The following is a 14,528-nucleotide window of genomic DNA, read 5'->3' on the forward strand; positions in this document are numbered from 1 at the left end:
CTTTTGTTTATAGACAAAAATCCACTAGAAGTAATTTTTTCGCCCAATTGTCTTCATCCACTGTGCAGTATATATTATATAAACAGTGTAGGCTTGTTCTAGTTAGTACCTGTAGATAAAGAACACAGTCTTCAGGAATCTCCAGATTATTTGAGCTTGACTTATTCAAATGCAAACGCTCTTAGGATCTTAGAAAATAGCAATGCGATCTCAAATATACAGTACTGTATGTCAAATTGCCATTTAAGACCCTATGATAAAATGCTTGTGATTTCAGCTGGATCATGTTTTATTCCATTCATCATAATGAGACGAGGAGGATCCAGGCCGATATGTGTAGTTGCTTTTACACAAAAAATACAAATAAAAATTGGATTTCTGTCTTAAAATTTAAGATTACAAGATCCAAGCAGAAATGATAGGGAAAAGATTTATGGACAAAGGATATACACATGAATTCATTATGGACCAAACTGGACGTGTAGGTAAGAGGGAGAGGACAAATATGCTATGTGACAGCAAGAAAAATTAGGAAACTCAGAAAAAAAAAAAAAAAAAAAACAATCCTCCACTCATTTTGGACTATAATAATATTATAGTGAAAAAGCTGATTGAACGACATTGCCATATATATTGCCATATTGCCATACATTAAAAAAAAAATACTACGGGACAAACCGACAAAGTTTACAGGCACAAAATCTTTTAAAAGCACTTGCAAAAGGTACAGCAGGTAGCAGCGCAGCTATGAGAGAAGGCAGAGGCCAGTCGGTCACTGGCGTGTGATACGAGAGACACAGCGAGCACTTTTATAAGAATTGAAGCACGTTGCACTTTAGGAAGCACGGTGTTGAAGTTTATATAAGAAGACCTCAACTATTATATTGTTCCATATATGCCATAGATAACTTTTCTGATATTTTCTATGGACATTCGGATTGATTTTGACACAAAGCACTTTAATATTGAATTTAGCACATATTCTAATTACGCCCTTAACCATTGTTTTGTGTTTTATTAGTTATCACTATTTTTTGGAGCTGCACTAGAATATTTTAGAATATTTATTGGCGCTGGTTCTCTCATTTTTCTTTCTACAGATTCAGTTTGGACCACAACAAAATGTCTGCGGATTAACACATCTTTTACCCCTATTGACTGCTTCATTAGCAGATATCACATCAAAAATGGCCGCCATAACAAATCAATATAAACTACAACAAAATGTCTGCCATGCTTTTTCCAGTCTCCACCAGATAAATGACAGCTCATTCAACCAATCTGTTTGCCCTGATGAAGTCACGTTCCGTGACGCAACGCGTAGGGCATCCCAGATCGAAAGTGAGGTCAGAGACTGGATATTGGCTGTATATCTTTACATAGCTGAACGCTTGTCACTGGATTTTAATGTAAGCGATATTATTGTTTTAATAAATACATACATTTTAATACAACACCATGGAAGATTACTCTGCTTTATCCCTAATACACTGTTGATGCGTTAGGAGAGTGAACTTTAAAGGGGCCACCACCTAGGATCCTTTTCTGGAATATCTGAGATATTTGGAGCTAGACTGGGATTGATGAAACATTGCACCATAGATTGTAATCAAAAGGCCCATTTGATTACTTTTCAAGATGAGAGTTTTAGGCACACAGAGGTGTCACAAGGAGGTGAAAGCACACCAAAGTCGTTTCTTTATATTCACATGAGAAGCACTACATTTGGATATATCACTATTGGAAAAGGAACCTGCTACGACACTTTTATTCATGAACATTATGCAACAGATTGCACAATATTTCTGTACCTTATGGGCCAGATCGACATAGGGAGTACGCCGGCGTATCTACTGATACGCCGGCGTACTTTCAAATTACCCACGTCGTATCTTTAGTTTGAATCCTCAAACCAAGGTACGACGGCTTCTGGGTTCGATCCGACAGGCGTACGGCTTCGTACACCTTCGGATCGTAGGTGCAATACTTCGGCGCCCGCTGGGTGGAGTTTGGGCCTTTTTCTGCGTTGGGTATGCAAATTAGCGATTTCCGACGATCCACGAACGTACGCGCGGCCGTCGCATTTTCTAACGTCGTCTGTAGTCGGCTTTTTCCGGCTTATAGTTAAAGCTGGTATTATCCGGCGTATAGATAGACTTGCCATGTTAAAGTATGGCCATCGCTCCCGCGTCGAAATTTGAATTTTTTTTTTTTGCGTAAGTAGTCCGTGAATAGGGATGGATGTAACTCACGTCTAAGTTAAAAAAAATGACGCCCTAGCGGCGTCATTTAGCGCAATGCACGGCGGGAAATTCCGGAACGACGCATGCGCAGTTCATTCGGCGCGGGGACGCGCTTCATTTAAATGAATCACGCCCTCTACCCGCCGATTTGAATTCCGCCGCCAGAACTACACTACGCCGCCGTAAATTAAGGCGCAAATTCTTTGAGGATTCAAAGATCCGCCAGGTAAGGTACGGCGGCGTAGCGTATCTCCGATACGCTGCGCCGATCCAATTCTCTCTGGATCTGGCCCTATGTCCTTATGTATGTATTTTTGTATGCACTTTGCAATGCACCATTTCTATATATATATTTACAGTTAGCATACTAACCTATTTACTGTAAGCTCTAACAAGCATGCCCTCTGTTTCCTCCTGTATTGAATTGTATTGCAACTGTACTGTCTGCCCTTATGTTGTAAAGCTCTGTGCAAACTGCTAATAATAACAACAATAGTGTCACTGTCACTCCTACAAGAAATGCACACCCTTTAAAATCTTGCAAGAACACTCCCATCCATTGTAAGGGCATCTCCTGGTGATATTTTGGCTGCTCTAATTTCCCTATGATCTAGCCAGAAGAAGTGTGATGTCATCCCTGCCTAGGCACCGATGGACGGAATGAGATTATAATAAACCCTCACTTTTTTCTTTACTTGTACATTTTACACCTACTTATAATAGGTGATTTTTGCAGGAGGAAGGGGCCTGGACAGACAGTGTGTATTCAAAAAGTGATGCTAATTGAATGATTAGACCACTGATTAAAAAAATATGACAACCAAAACACAGCAGCAATGTAAACAGGGTGTACCCTTTAGTTAGCATTTGAGGATCCTTTATTCAGAAGAGCTAAAGTCTACACAAATGCAAATACAGTATGCAAACTACCATACATGTGTAAAAGGCTAACATTTGCTTCTAAACACAGCTCCAATCAGAAACACAACCCCAAATCATCCTTTTAGTAGCAATTTGGCACATCTACTACTTTTCTTCTTTTTTTTTTTTTTTTATGTTTGCATGGTCTGTTTATAGGCAAGAAAAGCATTTGCTTATATTTTCTTTCAGAGCAGAAAAAAATCTTCTCTTCAAGCCCAGTTGTGCTCAATTTACTACCAGAAGAAATATACAAGGCTCCAATTTTCTATAAACATGGGAAATGACAGCGAAGTGCAGCTAGAGTCTTATATTTAACAAAATGAAAAAGAAAAAGAAAAAAAAAAACATTGCAATAACTGATAGAAACCAGACAGCAAACCTGTGGATAAGTAAAATGTTTTCCTTAGCTTGCACCTCGAGGTGCTTATACACTGGCCCGGATTCAGGTAGATTTGCCCCTTATTTGCGGAGGCGCAGGGCAGCGTTTTTGCCCTGCGCCCCCGCAAATTTACTGCGCTACCCGCGATTCACGGAGCAGTAGCTCCGTAAATAGCGTGTGCGCTGTGTAAACTTGCCCTGCGTAAGGGCGCCTAATGTAAATGATCCCGTAGGGGGCGGGAATCATTTAAATTAGGCGCGCTCCCACGCCGAGCGCATCGGGAAACTTTCCCGACGTGCATTGCGGCAAATGACGTCGCAAGGACGTCATTTGCTTCAAAGTGAACGTGAATGGCGTCCAGCGCCATTCACGAATCACTTACGCAAACGACGTAGATTTCAAATATCGCGACGCGGGAACGACGGGTATCCTTTAGCATTGGCTGCGCGTGCTATTAGGATGTGCAACCTTACGCGAAACCCGACGTACGCAAACTACGTAAATTGCGTACGCAGGGCTCGTGCAACGTTGTGAATCGGTGTTAGTATGCAATTTGCATACTATACACTAAGCACAATGGGAGCGCCCCCTATCGGTCATCGCTAGAATGCAGCCTAAGATATGCATGGCATAAGAGCCTTATGCCACGCAGATTTTAGGCTGCAGTCGGCGTTACGATGTTCCTGAATCAGGAGCATTCGTAACGCCGGGGCAAGTAAGCAATTGCGCTGTGTAACCTATGGTTACACAGGCGCAATTGCTTCTTGAATCTGGGCCACTGTTTCTAATTGCTTCCAGAGTGACCTGGGACCCCATAAAACCAGGAGGTTCCATGCCCAGCTTTTTAATATGTGGATCTGGTGTGCCCCCCTCACAAGCCTCACTATTAGCTAGTGAAGCTACCGGATTGTTGAGGGTATTTGGTTTTTACTATATTTTAAGAGATACAGAAGGCAACAAATAAAAGCATTCAGTGAGCTAGCAATGTATTCCAGCAAAAATTTCACTTAGTTTACCTTCAAAGCTGACTCCACCTTACTGACGTTGGTTCATGTTGTGCCCATATTTAAGCTGTAACATGAGCCATGGTTGGAGACCACAGCTCACCACCCTCAAACCGCCATCTTCCCTTCACTCAAAGAATCTAATACCTCATACACACAAGCGTTTTTTCAGAAGGGAAAACTGCTATGAGAGCTTTTCGTCAGGAATCCCGGCCGTGTGTATGCTCCATCAGAGTTTTTCCGACGGGAAAACTGCCGGACAAAAAAAAAAAAAGATCGGGATCTCTTTTTTCCCCATCAGGCCAAAAATCCGAGCGGGAAAACGGTTTGTCTATATGGTTTTCCGATGGGCAGAAAACCGTGCATGCTCAGAATTAATTATAAGATGGGAGCGCTCTTTCTGGTAAAACTAGTGTTTTCGTAATGGAGATAGCACATTTGTCACGCTGCAAATTATTGCAGCGCTTAATGCAGTGCATGAAAAGCACGAATCGTCTCTCACCAAACTTTTACTAACACGAGGATCAGCAAACGCAGTCCAAAGGGTGGCACAGTTGGAATTAAACTTCCCCTTTATAGTGCCGTCGTACGTGTTGTACGTCACTGCGCTTTGGACGGGCGGACTTTTGTCTGAGTGTGTGTATGCAAGGCAGGCTGAGAGGAATTCTGTCGGGAAAACAGTTGGTTTATGATCAGTCGAAAAAAACGCTTGTGTGTACGAGGCATAAGGGGTTTTCTATTTGCCATCTTCTGTCAAATTTCAACTTGGAGTAGCTCAAAAAGGGAAATATGAGAATAGCAATAAACAATAAATAAAACAATTATACTCACCTAGATGGCTGCAGTACTGATCCCAGTTGCAGCTGTCCCCCTTGGATCTACCTCAAGAACTGAGCGATCAAACACCACTGATCGCTCACTTCTCTCTCCCTAGCTCTGAGCAGAGAGCCATAACTGTCAGTCAGCAGCTCTCTGCTCTGCCCCTTCAGCACTTACTGGAGCGCTTGGTTGTGGAGGGGGCAAGAGGGGCTGGCTTAGGTCAAGATCTTTCCCGAGCCAGGACCAGCTGAGCTTTAGCCCAAAGTTGGCTAAAAAACTGGTCATAGGAGTGCAGAGCGAACTGCACGCCTGTGATCCATAGGAGAAGTAAAGACAAAACAGCTTTGACTATACTTTCCCTTTGACAGCCCTGTCATTTGTTCACCGAGAATTATAAATAAAAAACCTACAATTCTCATAGCCATTGCGATAAGGAAACTCTAAGTTCCCAATGGAGCAGAAGTTTTGTCAAAGCTTAATTGAACAAGCTGAAGATAGGAGCCGATTGGCTGCCATGCAGAGCTGCACCAGATTTTGTACCCTCCAGTTTTAGTAAATCCACCCGTGTGGCTGTCTTCATACAACATAAGTCTATTGTTTCTTGATCAACGGATGCAGCCGAGTATACTTTTAGGGTACTTTCACACTGGGGCTGTGCCGCTGTTAGCGGTAAAGTGCCGCTAGTTTAAGCAGCCCTTTACCGCAGTTATAGTGGAACTCTTCGGCCACTAGTGGGGTGCCTTTAACCCCCCGATAGCGGTCGAAGAAAGGGTTAAAAAAGCATGTAATGCGGCGCTGCCGAATCGCTTTTCAGACGCATCGGTAGCACTGCCCATTCTTGCACCGCGCCAAAGATGCTGCTTGCAGGACTTTTTTTCCCGTCCTGCAAGCACACCCCTCCCCTCCCACCCTAGTGTAAAAGCACTCTGGCTTTTACACTGGGGAGGCATGGGGGGGCTATTTTTAGCGCTAAAACGTCTGAAAAGCGCCACCAGTGTGAAAGTACCCTTATTTACCTATGATGTTGATTATTAGTAAGAAATTACAACCACCAACCAGTATTGCAAGTCCCATTTGTTTTGTCCGTAAACTATAAAATTCTTTACCAGTATTTATTTAGATTGTAAACTTTTATTAGTTTACAATTGCCTCCATTGTATCTTGCTTTTGTTGGAAATTATTTACTATAAAATAATTTATATTTCTGATATACATCAGTAATATTTATCATTTTTTCAGAGCTATAGAAGACCTTTATATTGATTATAATATAGTACATTGATTGGGGTTACTGTACATTGTACCACATCATTGCCCTTTTGCATTTCATTATTAAATCTTCACATGGCTATTATTAGGAAGCAATGAGGTGGGGTTTTTTGGGGGGAAAAGATCTGTGAAACTACTAACCCCAATAAAGTATAGCTATAAAATACAGTATATGCATATTAGGAAAATCACATGGTGGTAAAACAACGTAAACAGTAAAGTAGCCCGCAGCCATCATTTACCAGTCACTGCTCTGACTGGATAATATTTAGAAGCGTTGCTAGCGCTGGTCCTAATAAATATTGCATTCATTAGCTCTGATGGTTTCTCTTACCTGTGAGAAGCTTTTGGTGATCGTGATGGGTCTGATCTCTGTGCAGGCTTCAGCCACTGTCCATTCTGCTGGATGTGATCTGCACTGGGCTCTGTGAAGAACAAATGAATCAGTGAATGTACAGCAAACATGATGGATCCTAGACTCATCTGAGACTCTGAATGAACTGAGCTTTTATGTTAGCATGAGAGCTCCACCTACTTATCACACTGGCCGATTCCAATGTGCCAGCCGTAAACAATGTCTGCTACAAGGTAATTGTAGGGAAATGTGTTAATTTCTGCTGTGTGGGCCTTTGTATGTATTCTAATCACAAGGTCTTTGTTTGATTCACAAAAATCCCAACAAGGATAGAATAGACCCCTTTCACACTGGGGCGCTTTGCAGGTGCTATAACACTAAAAATAGCACCTGCAAAGTGCTCTGAAAAAGCCGCTGATGTCACTCGGGGCTTTCACACTGGAGCGGTGCGCCAGCAGGATGGTAAAAAAAAAAAAGTCCTGCTAGTATCATCTTTGGAGCGGTGTGTATACCGGTCCTCCCCATTGAAATGAATGGGCACCGCGGCTATACCACTGGCAAAGCGCGGCTGCAGCGGCAGTTTGCGGGTGGTTTTAACCCTTTTTTTAACGCTAGCGAGGGTTAAAAGCGAACTACGACGAAGATGTGGACGCCCCAGTGTGAAAAGGGCCTTAGGCTGACCATAAACGGTTTGGATCTTGGCTGGTGATTCAAAACAATAGAGGGCAGGCTGAATGTACCAAGTTGATCAATCAATAAACTTGGGTACAACCAGCCTGTCGGATTTGCTTGCGATAATAATCACCATCTATCCCCGGCGGGGACGGCTGTCGGACAGGCTGCTGTACACACTGGCCGAATGTTGGCTGATTTCTGTTGAACCAGACAATATTCGATCTGTGTGTACCAGCCTTTACACAGTCAGGTTTGGATAGTTTGGCCTGCATATATATATATATATGAAAAAAAATATATAGGTGCTACAACAAAAAAAAAAGAATATTCAGCCAATATATATGTACCACAAATAAATTGTGCAACCCATATATAAAAATGCAAACATTTGCTGTGATTAAATAGATACATTGTTATATATTTTAAAGTCCATGAAGTGCTTTGATCAGTGCAAATCGGTGAAGATGGACTTTTCTGGAGAGGAAACTATTATTCTGTTTGCCAAACAGCAAGAAAAACAGCGCCACTGACCAGATTTCATATATCTTAAACACTGGACATTTTTACAATTGCTGTTTTTGGCTTTTCTGCAGCAAGTAAACTCCCCAGCATGTTATCATACGTGTCCGTGCACACATATAGCTAGATTCAGGTAGAGTTAGGTCGGTGTATCAGTAGATACGCCGACCTAACTCAGAATCTGCGCCGACCTATGTTTAAGTGTATTCTCAAACAGAGATACGCTTAAACATATCTAAGATACAATGGCTTGCGCCGTCCTATCTTAGGTTGCAATATTTAGGCTGGCCGCTAGGTGGCGCTTCCATTGCGGTCGGCGTAGAATATGTAAATCAGTAGATACGCCTATTCACGAACGTACGCCCGGCTGACGCAGTAAATTTTACGTTGTTTCCGTAAGAGATAGGCCGCCTAAAGATAAAGCTGCCCCTAGGAGGCATAGTCAATGTTAAGTATGGCTGCCGTTCCCGCTTCGAAATTCGAAATTTTTACGTAGTTTGCATAAGTCGTCCGCGAATAGGGATTTACGTTGTTTACGTCCACGTCTAAATCAATAGGCCCGTGCGGCGGACTTAGCCGCAATGCACACTGGGAAATGTAGGCGCCCGGCGCATGCGCAGATTAAGAAAACCGTCAATCACGTCGGGTCAAGCCTCATTATCATAACACACGCCCCCTCAGACAAATTTGAATTAGGCGCCCTTACGCCCGCCCGCTTTAGGCTACGCCGCCGTAACTTAGCAAGCAAGTACTTTGAGAATCAAGTACTTGCCTCGCTAACTTACGGCGGCGTAGCCTAAACACGCTAAGCTACGCCGCCTTAAAGTTAAGGCAATCTTGCTGAATCTAGCCAATAGGCTTTAATCAGCATTTTTTGGCAGTGGCAATTTCTGGCTGGAAAAAACCCCCAAAACTACTGGGTTTGAAAAGGAGTTTTCAGCTGTAAGAACGCTCTAACTCAAAAAATAAGTAAATAAAAAAACAGCGCTATTCAGCCATAAGCCATAAGTGTTTGTAGGAGTATAGTTTTGCTAATAAAAGCTAAAAAAACTGCAAACGCTAAAAACTGCTACTGCAAAAATGCTGCAAAACTCATTCTGCAGCTAACGCTACTGCCACTTTTATATAAAATCCAGGCACTCCACAGGAATAAATAGGTAGATTCACAAAGAGTTAGGCCGGCTTATCTACAGATAAGCCGACCTAACTCTGAATCTGCACTGACCTATGTTTAAGTGTATTCTCTAACAGAGATACACTTAAACATATCTAAGATAGGACGGCTTGCGCCGTTCTATCTTAGATTGCAATGTTTCTTTTGGCCGCTAGATGGCGCTTCCATTGCGGCCGGTGTAGATTATTTAAATGAGGGGATACGCCGATTCACGACCGAACGCAAACGTACGCCAGGTCTACGCCGTCGAATTACGTCGTTTCTGTAAGGGATAGGCCGCCTAAAGTTAGAGCTATGCTCTAGTGGCCTAGCCAATGTTCAGTATGGCCGCCGTTCCCGACGCAAATTTCGAAATGTTAACGTCGTTTGCGTAAGTCGTCCGCTAATCGGGAGTTATGTCGTTTACGTCCGCGTCGAAATCAATAGGCCCGTACGGTCTACTTAGCCGCAATGCGCACTGGAAAATGTAGTCTCCCGGCGCATGCGCAGTGTAAAAAAACATCAAAAAACGTGAGGTCAAGCCTCATTTCCATACTACACGCCCCCCTCCCAGTCATTTGAATTAGGCGCCCTTACGCCCGCTCGTTTTAGGCTACGAAAATTTGAAGGTAAGTGGTTTGAGAATCACTAATAGCCTAAATAATTTACGGCGGTGTAGCCTAAAAAGACTAGGCTAGGCCGTCCTAATTTTAGGCCAACCTACGTGAATCTACCTAAAAGTTTCTTCTACAAGAAAAGCTGGGCTGGAAGGCTTCTGGAAATGTTGCTATGTGGCTACCACCAGCTAACAGATACTGGATAAAGGAAAGGGAATTTTTTTAAAGCATAACAACCTTAAGTAAAGCCAGCCATAGATGGATCAAAGCTTAGTGGGTTCTGCAGGATCGGGCCGAGATTCCATCCATCTTGGGCAGGCTGGTTGTACTGAAGCCTTTCCAGCTAAAATAAGAAACGTATTCTTGCCATAGATGCATTCAAATTTGTATGGTTCAACAGGGACTGGCTTCATTTCGATCCATTTATGAGCAGGCTGGTTGCACAGAAGTCAATCTCTTGATCAACTTCTGTACAACCAACCTGTTGGGAAATTTTAGCTCGATCAGTGCTGCTGGCTATAGCTGGTGGTGCCGATGAGTGTATTCTGACAGCAGGGAAGTCTCCCCACTGTCAGAATAGGATAGCTCACGGGGAGGGATTCTCCCATCAACCTCGAATGTGTGGATGGGGAAATCGATTCATTTTCTTTTGTTCAACCCGCTGGCTGAACAGTAGAAAATGAATCATGTATGTCCTGCTTTAGGGAAGCCGAAGTCTTTTAATTGTTTTTTAAACACAGAATTGGAATGCGATTAGCTAAATAATCCTTTCAGTAAACATTAATGTTTTTAAAACCTAATTTCTCTGTATAATCTGTAATTATACTTTGGGGTGGCTATATTTACTTATTACATGAGCAAACTCTTAAGAAAATAAATGGCTGCACGTCCAGGAATTCCGATTGCCTTTTATTGTTCAAAGTGATACCACCAAAGACACCAACACGAGGTCACGTAGACGTGTTTCACACAAACATCTTGTGCTTAATCAATGATTAAGCACAAGGGGCCAGATTCACAGTGAGAGTACGCCGGCGTATCTACTGATACATCGGCGTACTTTCAAATTTGCCGCGTTGTATCTTTAGTTTGAATCCTCAAACCAAGATACGACGGCTTCTGGCTTCGATCCGACAGGCGTACGGCTTCATATGCCTTCGGATCGTAGGTGTAATACTTCAGCGCCCGCTGGGTGGAGTTTGCGTCATTTTCCGCGTCGGGTATGCTAATTAGCATTTTCCGTCGATCCACGAAGGTACGCGCGGCCGTCGCATTCTCTTACGTCGTCGCTAGTCGGCTTTTCCCGGCGTATAGTTAAAGCTGCTATTTTGTGGCCTATAGTTAGACTTGCCATGTTAAAGTATGGCCTTCGTTCCCGCGTCAAATTAAATTTTTTTTGCGTAAGTCGTCCGTGAATAGGAAAGGACGTAACTCACGTCGAAGTTCAAAAAATGACGTTGGTGCGACGTCATTTCGCGCAAAGCACGGCGGGAAATTTTTCAAAACGGAGCATGCGCAGTACGTTTGGCGCGGGAACGCGCCTAATTTAAATGATCCACGCCCCCTACCCGGATCATTTGAATTAGGCGGGCTTGTGCCGGAGGGATTTACGCTACGCCGCCGCAACTTTACAGGCAAGTGCTTTGTGAATCAAGCACTTGCCCGTAAAACTTGCGGCGGCGTAACGTAAATGCGATACGTTACGCCGCCGCAGATGTACCTGAATCTGGCCCAAGATGTCTGTGTGAAATGCGTCTACGTGACCTCGTGTTGGTGTCTTTGGTGTTATCACTGTGAACAATAAAAGGCAATCGGAATTCCTGGATTTTCAGCCATTTCTTTTCTTAATAGTTTCCCACGGAGGCGGGCCGGGGCTGGCACTCTACGAGATATTCCCCCTCAAGTTATCATCATACACCTGGTGCAGCGGCTCTTTTTCTTTGTACATGAGCAAACTCTGCTTCCTACCTGTTCATCACTGATGCAAGGGCGGACAGGCAGGTAATAAACTTTAATGCAAAAGAGACAAAGAAAGGCTCTTCTGCATTAAAATACCTGCCTGTTCGCCGATCTTTAATTCTGACCTCAAGTTCCACTTTAATCAGATGAAATTCAAGTTTTGTATAGTTAGCCCTAAAGCTGGCCATAGATGGATCACAGTTTGGTCAGTTCAGCGAGGACAGTAAATACTGTCAGCGCACATTGATACCCGATGCCTCCTCTGTAGTCCCGGCTCCTGTGAACTCAGAGGGAAGCGCCGGCAGTAGTGCAGAAAGCGGGAGGTGAAGGAGGAGGGGACTTTCAATGGCAGCGCTGACCAGACTGTGGGAGGGAGTATGGAGCTCAAGCACATGGTTGGATAAGGAGGTAAGATCCAATAATGAGTCTGTGTAAGGCAGCAGCATGATGCAGAGTGTGTGTGTGGGGGGGGGGCAGAAAGCCGGAGCATTGTGTGTACAGGGAGTGCAGAATTATTAGGCAAGTTGTATTTTTGAGGATTAATTTTATTATTGAACAACAACCATGTTCTCAATGAACCCAAAAAACTCATTAATATCAAAGCTGAATATTTTTGGAAATAGTTTTTAGTTTGTTTTTAGTTTTAGCTATTTTAGGGGGATATCTGTGTGTGCAGGTGACTATTACTGTGCATAATTATTAGGCAACTTAACAAAAAAAAATATATATACCCATTTCAATTATTTATTTTTACCAGTGAAACCAATATAACATCTCAACATTCACAAATATACATTTCTGACATTCAAAAACAAAACAAAAACAAATAAGTGACCAATATAGCCACCTTTCTTTGCAAGGACACTCAAAAGCCTGCCATCCATGGATTCTGTCAGTGTTTTGATCTGTCCACCATCAACATTGCGTGCAGCAGCAACCACAGCCTCCCAGACACTGTTCAGAGAGGTGTACTGTTTTCCCTCCTTGTAAATCTCACATTTGATGATGGACCACAGGTTCTCAATGGGGTTCAGATCAGGTGAACAAGGAGGCCATGTCATTAGTTTTTCTTCTTTTATACCCTTTCTTGCCAGCCACGCTGTGGAGTACTTGGACGCGTGTGATGGAGCATTGTCCTGCATGAAAATCATGTTTTTCTTGAAGGATGCAGACTTCTTCCTGTACCACTGCTTGAAGAAGGTGTCTTCCAGAAACTGGCAGTAGGACTGGGAGTTGAGCTTGACTCCATCCTCAACCCGAAAAGGCCCCACAAGCTCATCTTTGATGATACCAGCCCAAACCAGTACTCCACCTCCACCTTGCTGGCGTCTGAGTCGGACTGGAGCTCTCTGCCCTTTACCAATCCAGCCACGGGCCCGTCCATCTGGCCCATCAAGACTCATTCTCATTTCATCAGTCCATAAAACCTTAGAAAAATCAGTCTTGAGATATTTCTTGGCCCAGTCTTGACGTTTCAGCTTGTGTGTCTTGTTCAGTGGTGGTCGTCTTTCAGCCTTTCTTACCTTGGCCATGTCTCTGAGTATTGCACACCTTGTGCTTTTGGGCACTCTAGTGATGTTGCAGCTCTGAAATATGGCCAATCTGGTGGCAAGTGGCATCTTGGCAGCTGCACGCTTGACTTTTCTCAGTTCATGGGCAGTTATTTTGCGCCTTGGTTTTTCCACACGCTTCTTGCGACCCTGTTGACTATTTTGAATGAAACGCTTGATTGTTCGATGATCACGCTTCAGAAGCGTTGCAATTTTAAGAGTGCTGCATCCCTCTGCAAGATATCTCACTATTTTTGACTTTTCTGAGCCTGTCAAGTCCTTCTTTTGACCCATTTTGCCAAAGGAAAGGAAGTTGACTAATAATTATGCACACCTGATATAGGGTGTTGATGTCATTAGACCACACCCCTTCTCATTACAGAGATGCACATCACCTAATATGCTTAATTGGTAGTAGGCTTTCGAGCCTATACAGCTTGGAGTAAGACAACATGCATAAAGAGGATGATGTGGTCAAAATACTAATTTGCCTAATAATTCTGCACTCCCTGTATAAGGCAGCAGTGTGATTCAGGAAGGGGGGGGAGCAGAAGTCCGGAGTATTGTGTATATAAAGCATGTAAAATTCATGTTAGTCGTCCGTAGGATTTAAAATTGTGAGTTTAGAGGGTTGTGCGGTTTTAAAGGTTGGTGACCACTGAACTAGGCCCGACTCCAGGTAAAATAAATAATTTAATTAATTAATTAATTAAGGTGCTAGCAGTAGTTAATTAAAATAAAACAGATTTTGCTACAATACTTACATCTTTTTATACTACTGTTCCCCAAAAACACTTTGCTCCATTCTGCTGCTGCTCTTCTGGGTTGAATGACAAGCAGCCTTATGCTGTGCTCACACGGTCGAAATTTCCGATGGAAAAGGTACGATGGGAGCTTTTCATTGGATATTCCGACCGTGTGTATGCCCCATCTGACTTTTTCCGTCGGAATTTCCGACTGACTTATATAGAGAGCAGGTTCTTAATTTTTCCGATGGAAAAAATTCCTATCGGAAAATCCGTTTGTCTGTATGGAATTCCGACAGAAAAAAAAAAAATGCATGCT

General features: G+C 43.1%; 1 protein-coding gene across 3 annotated transcripts in view; it reads right to left on the reverse strand.

Annotated features, from left to right (window-relative positions):
- Positions 1–14,528, reverse strand: part of INPP5B (inositol polyphosphate-5-phosphatase B) — a 177,062-nt gene that overhangs the window by 47,945 nt on the left and 114,589 nt on the right. For all 3 annotated transcript variants that reach the window (XM_040337207.1, XM_040337206.1, XM_040337208.1), the window contains one exon: positions 6,970–7,060. In XM_040337207.1, the coding sequence (XP_040193141.1) occupies positions 6,970–7,060 (91 nt within the window). The remainder of the gene's footprint in view (positions 1–6,969; positions 7,061–14,528) is intronic.

The sequence above is a fragment of the Rana temporaria genome, chromosome 2 (assembly GCF_905171775.1).
Source record: "Rana temporaria chromosome 2, aRanTem1.1, whole genome shotgun sequence".
NCBI lineage: Eukaryota > Metazoa > Chordata > Amphibia > Anura > Ranidae > Rana > Rana temporaria.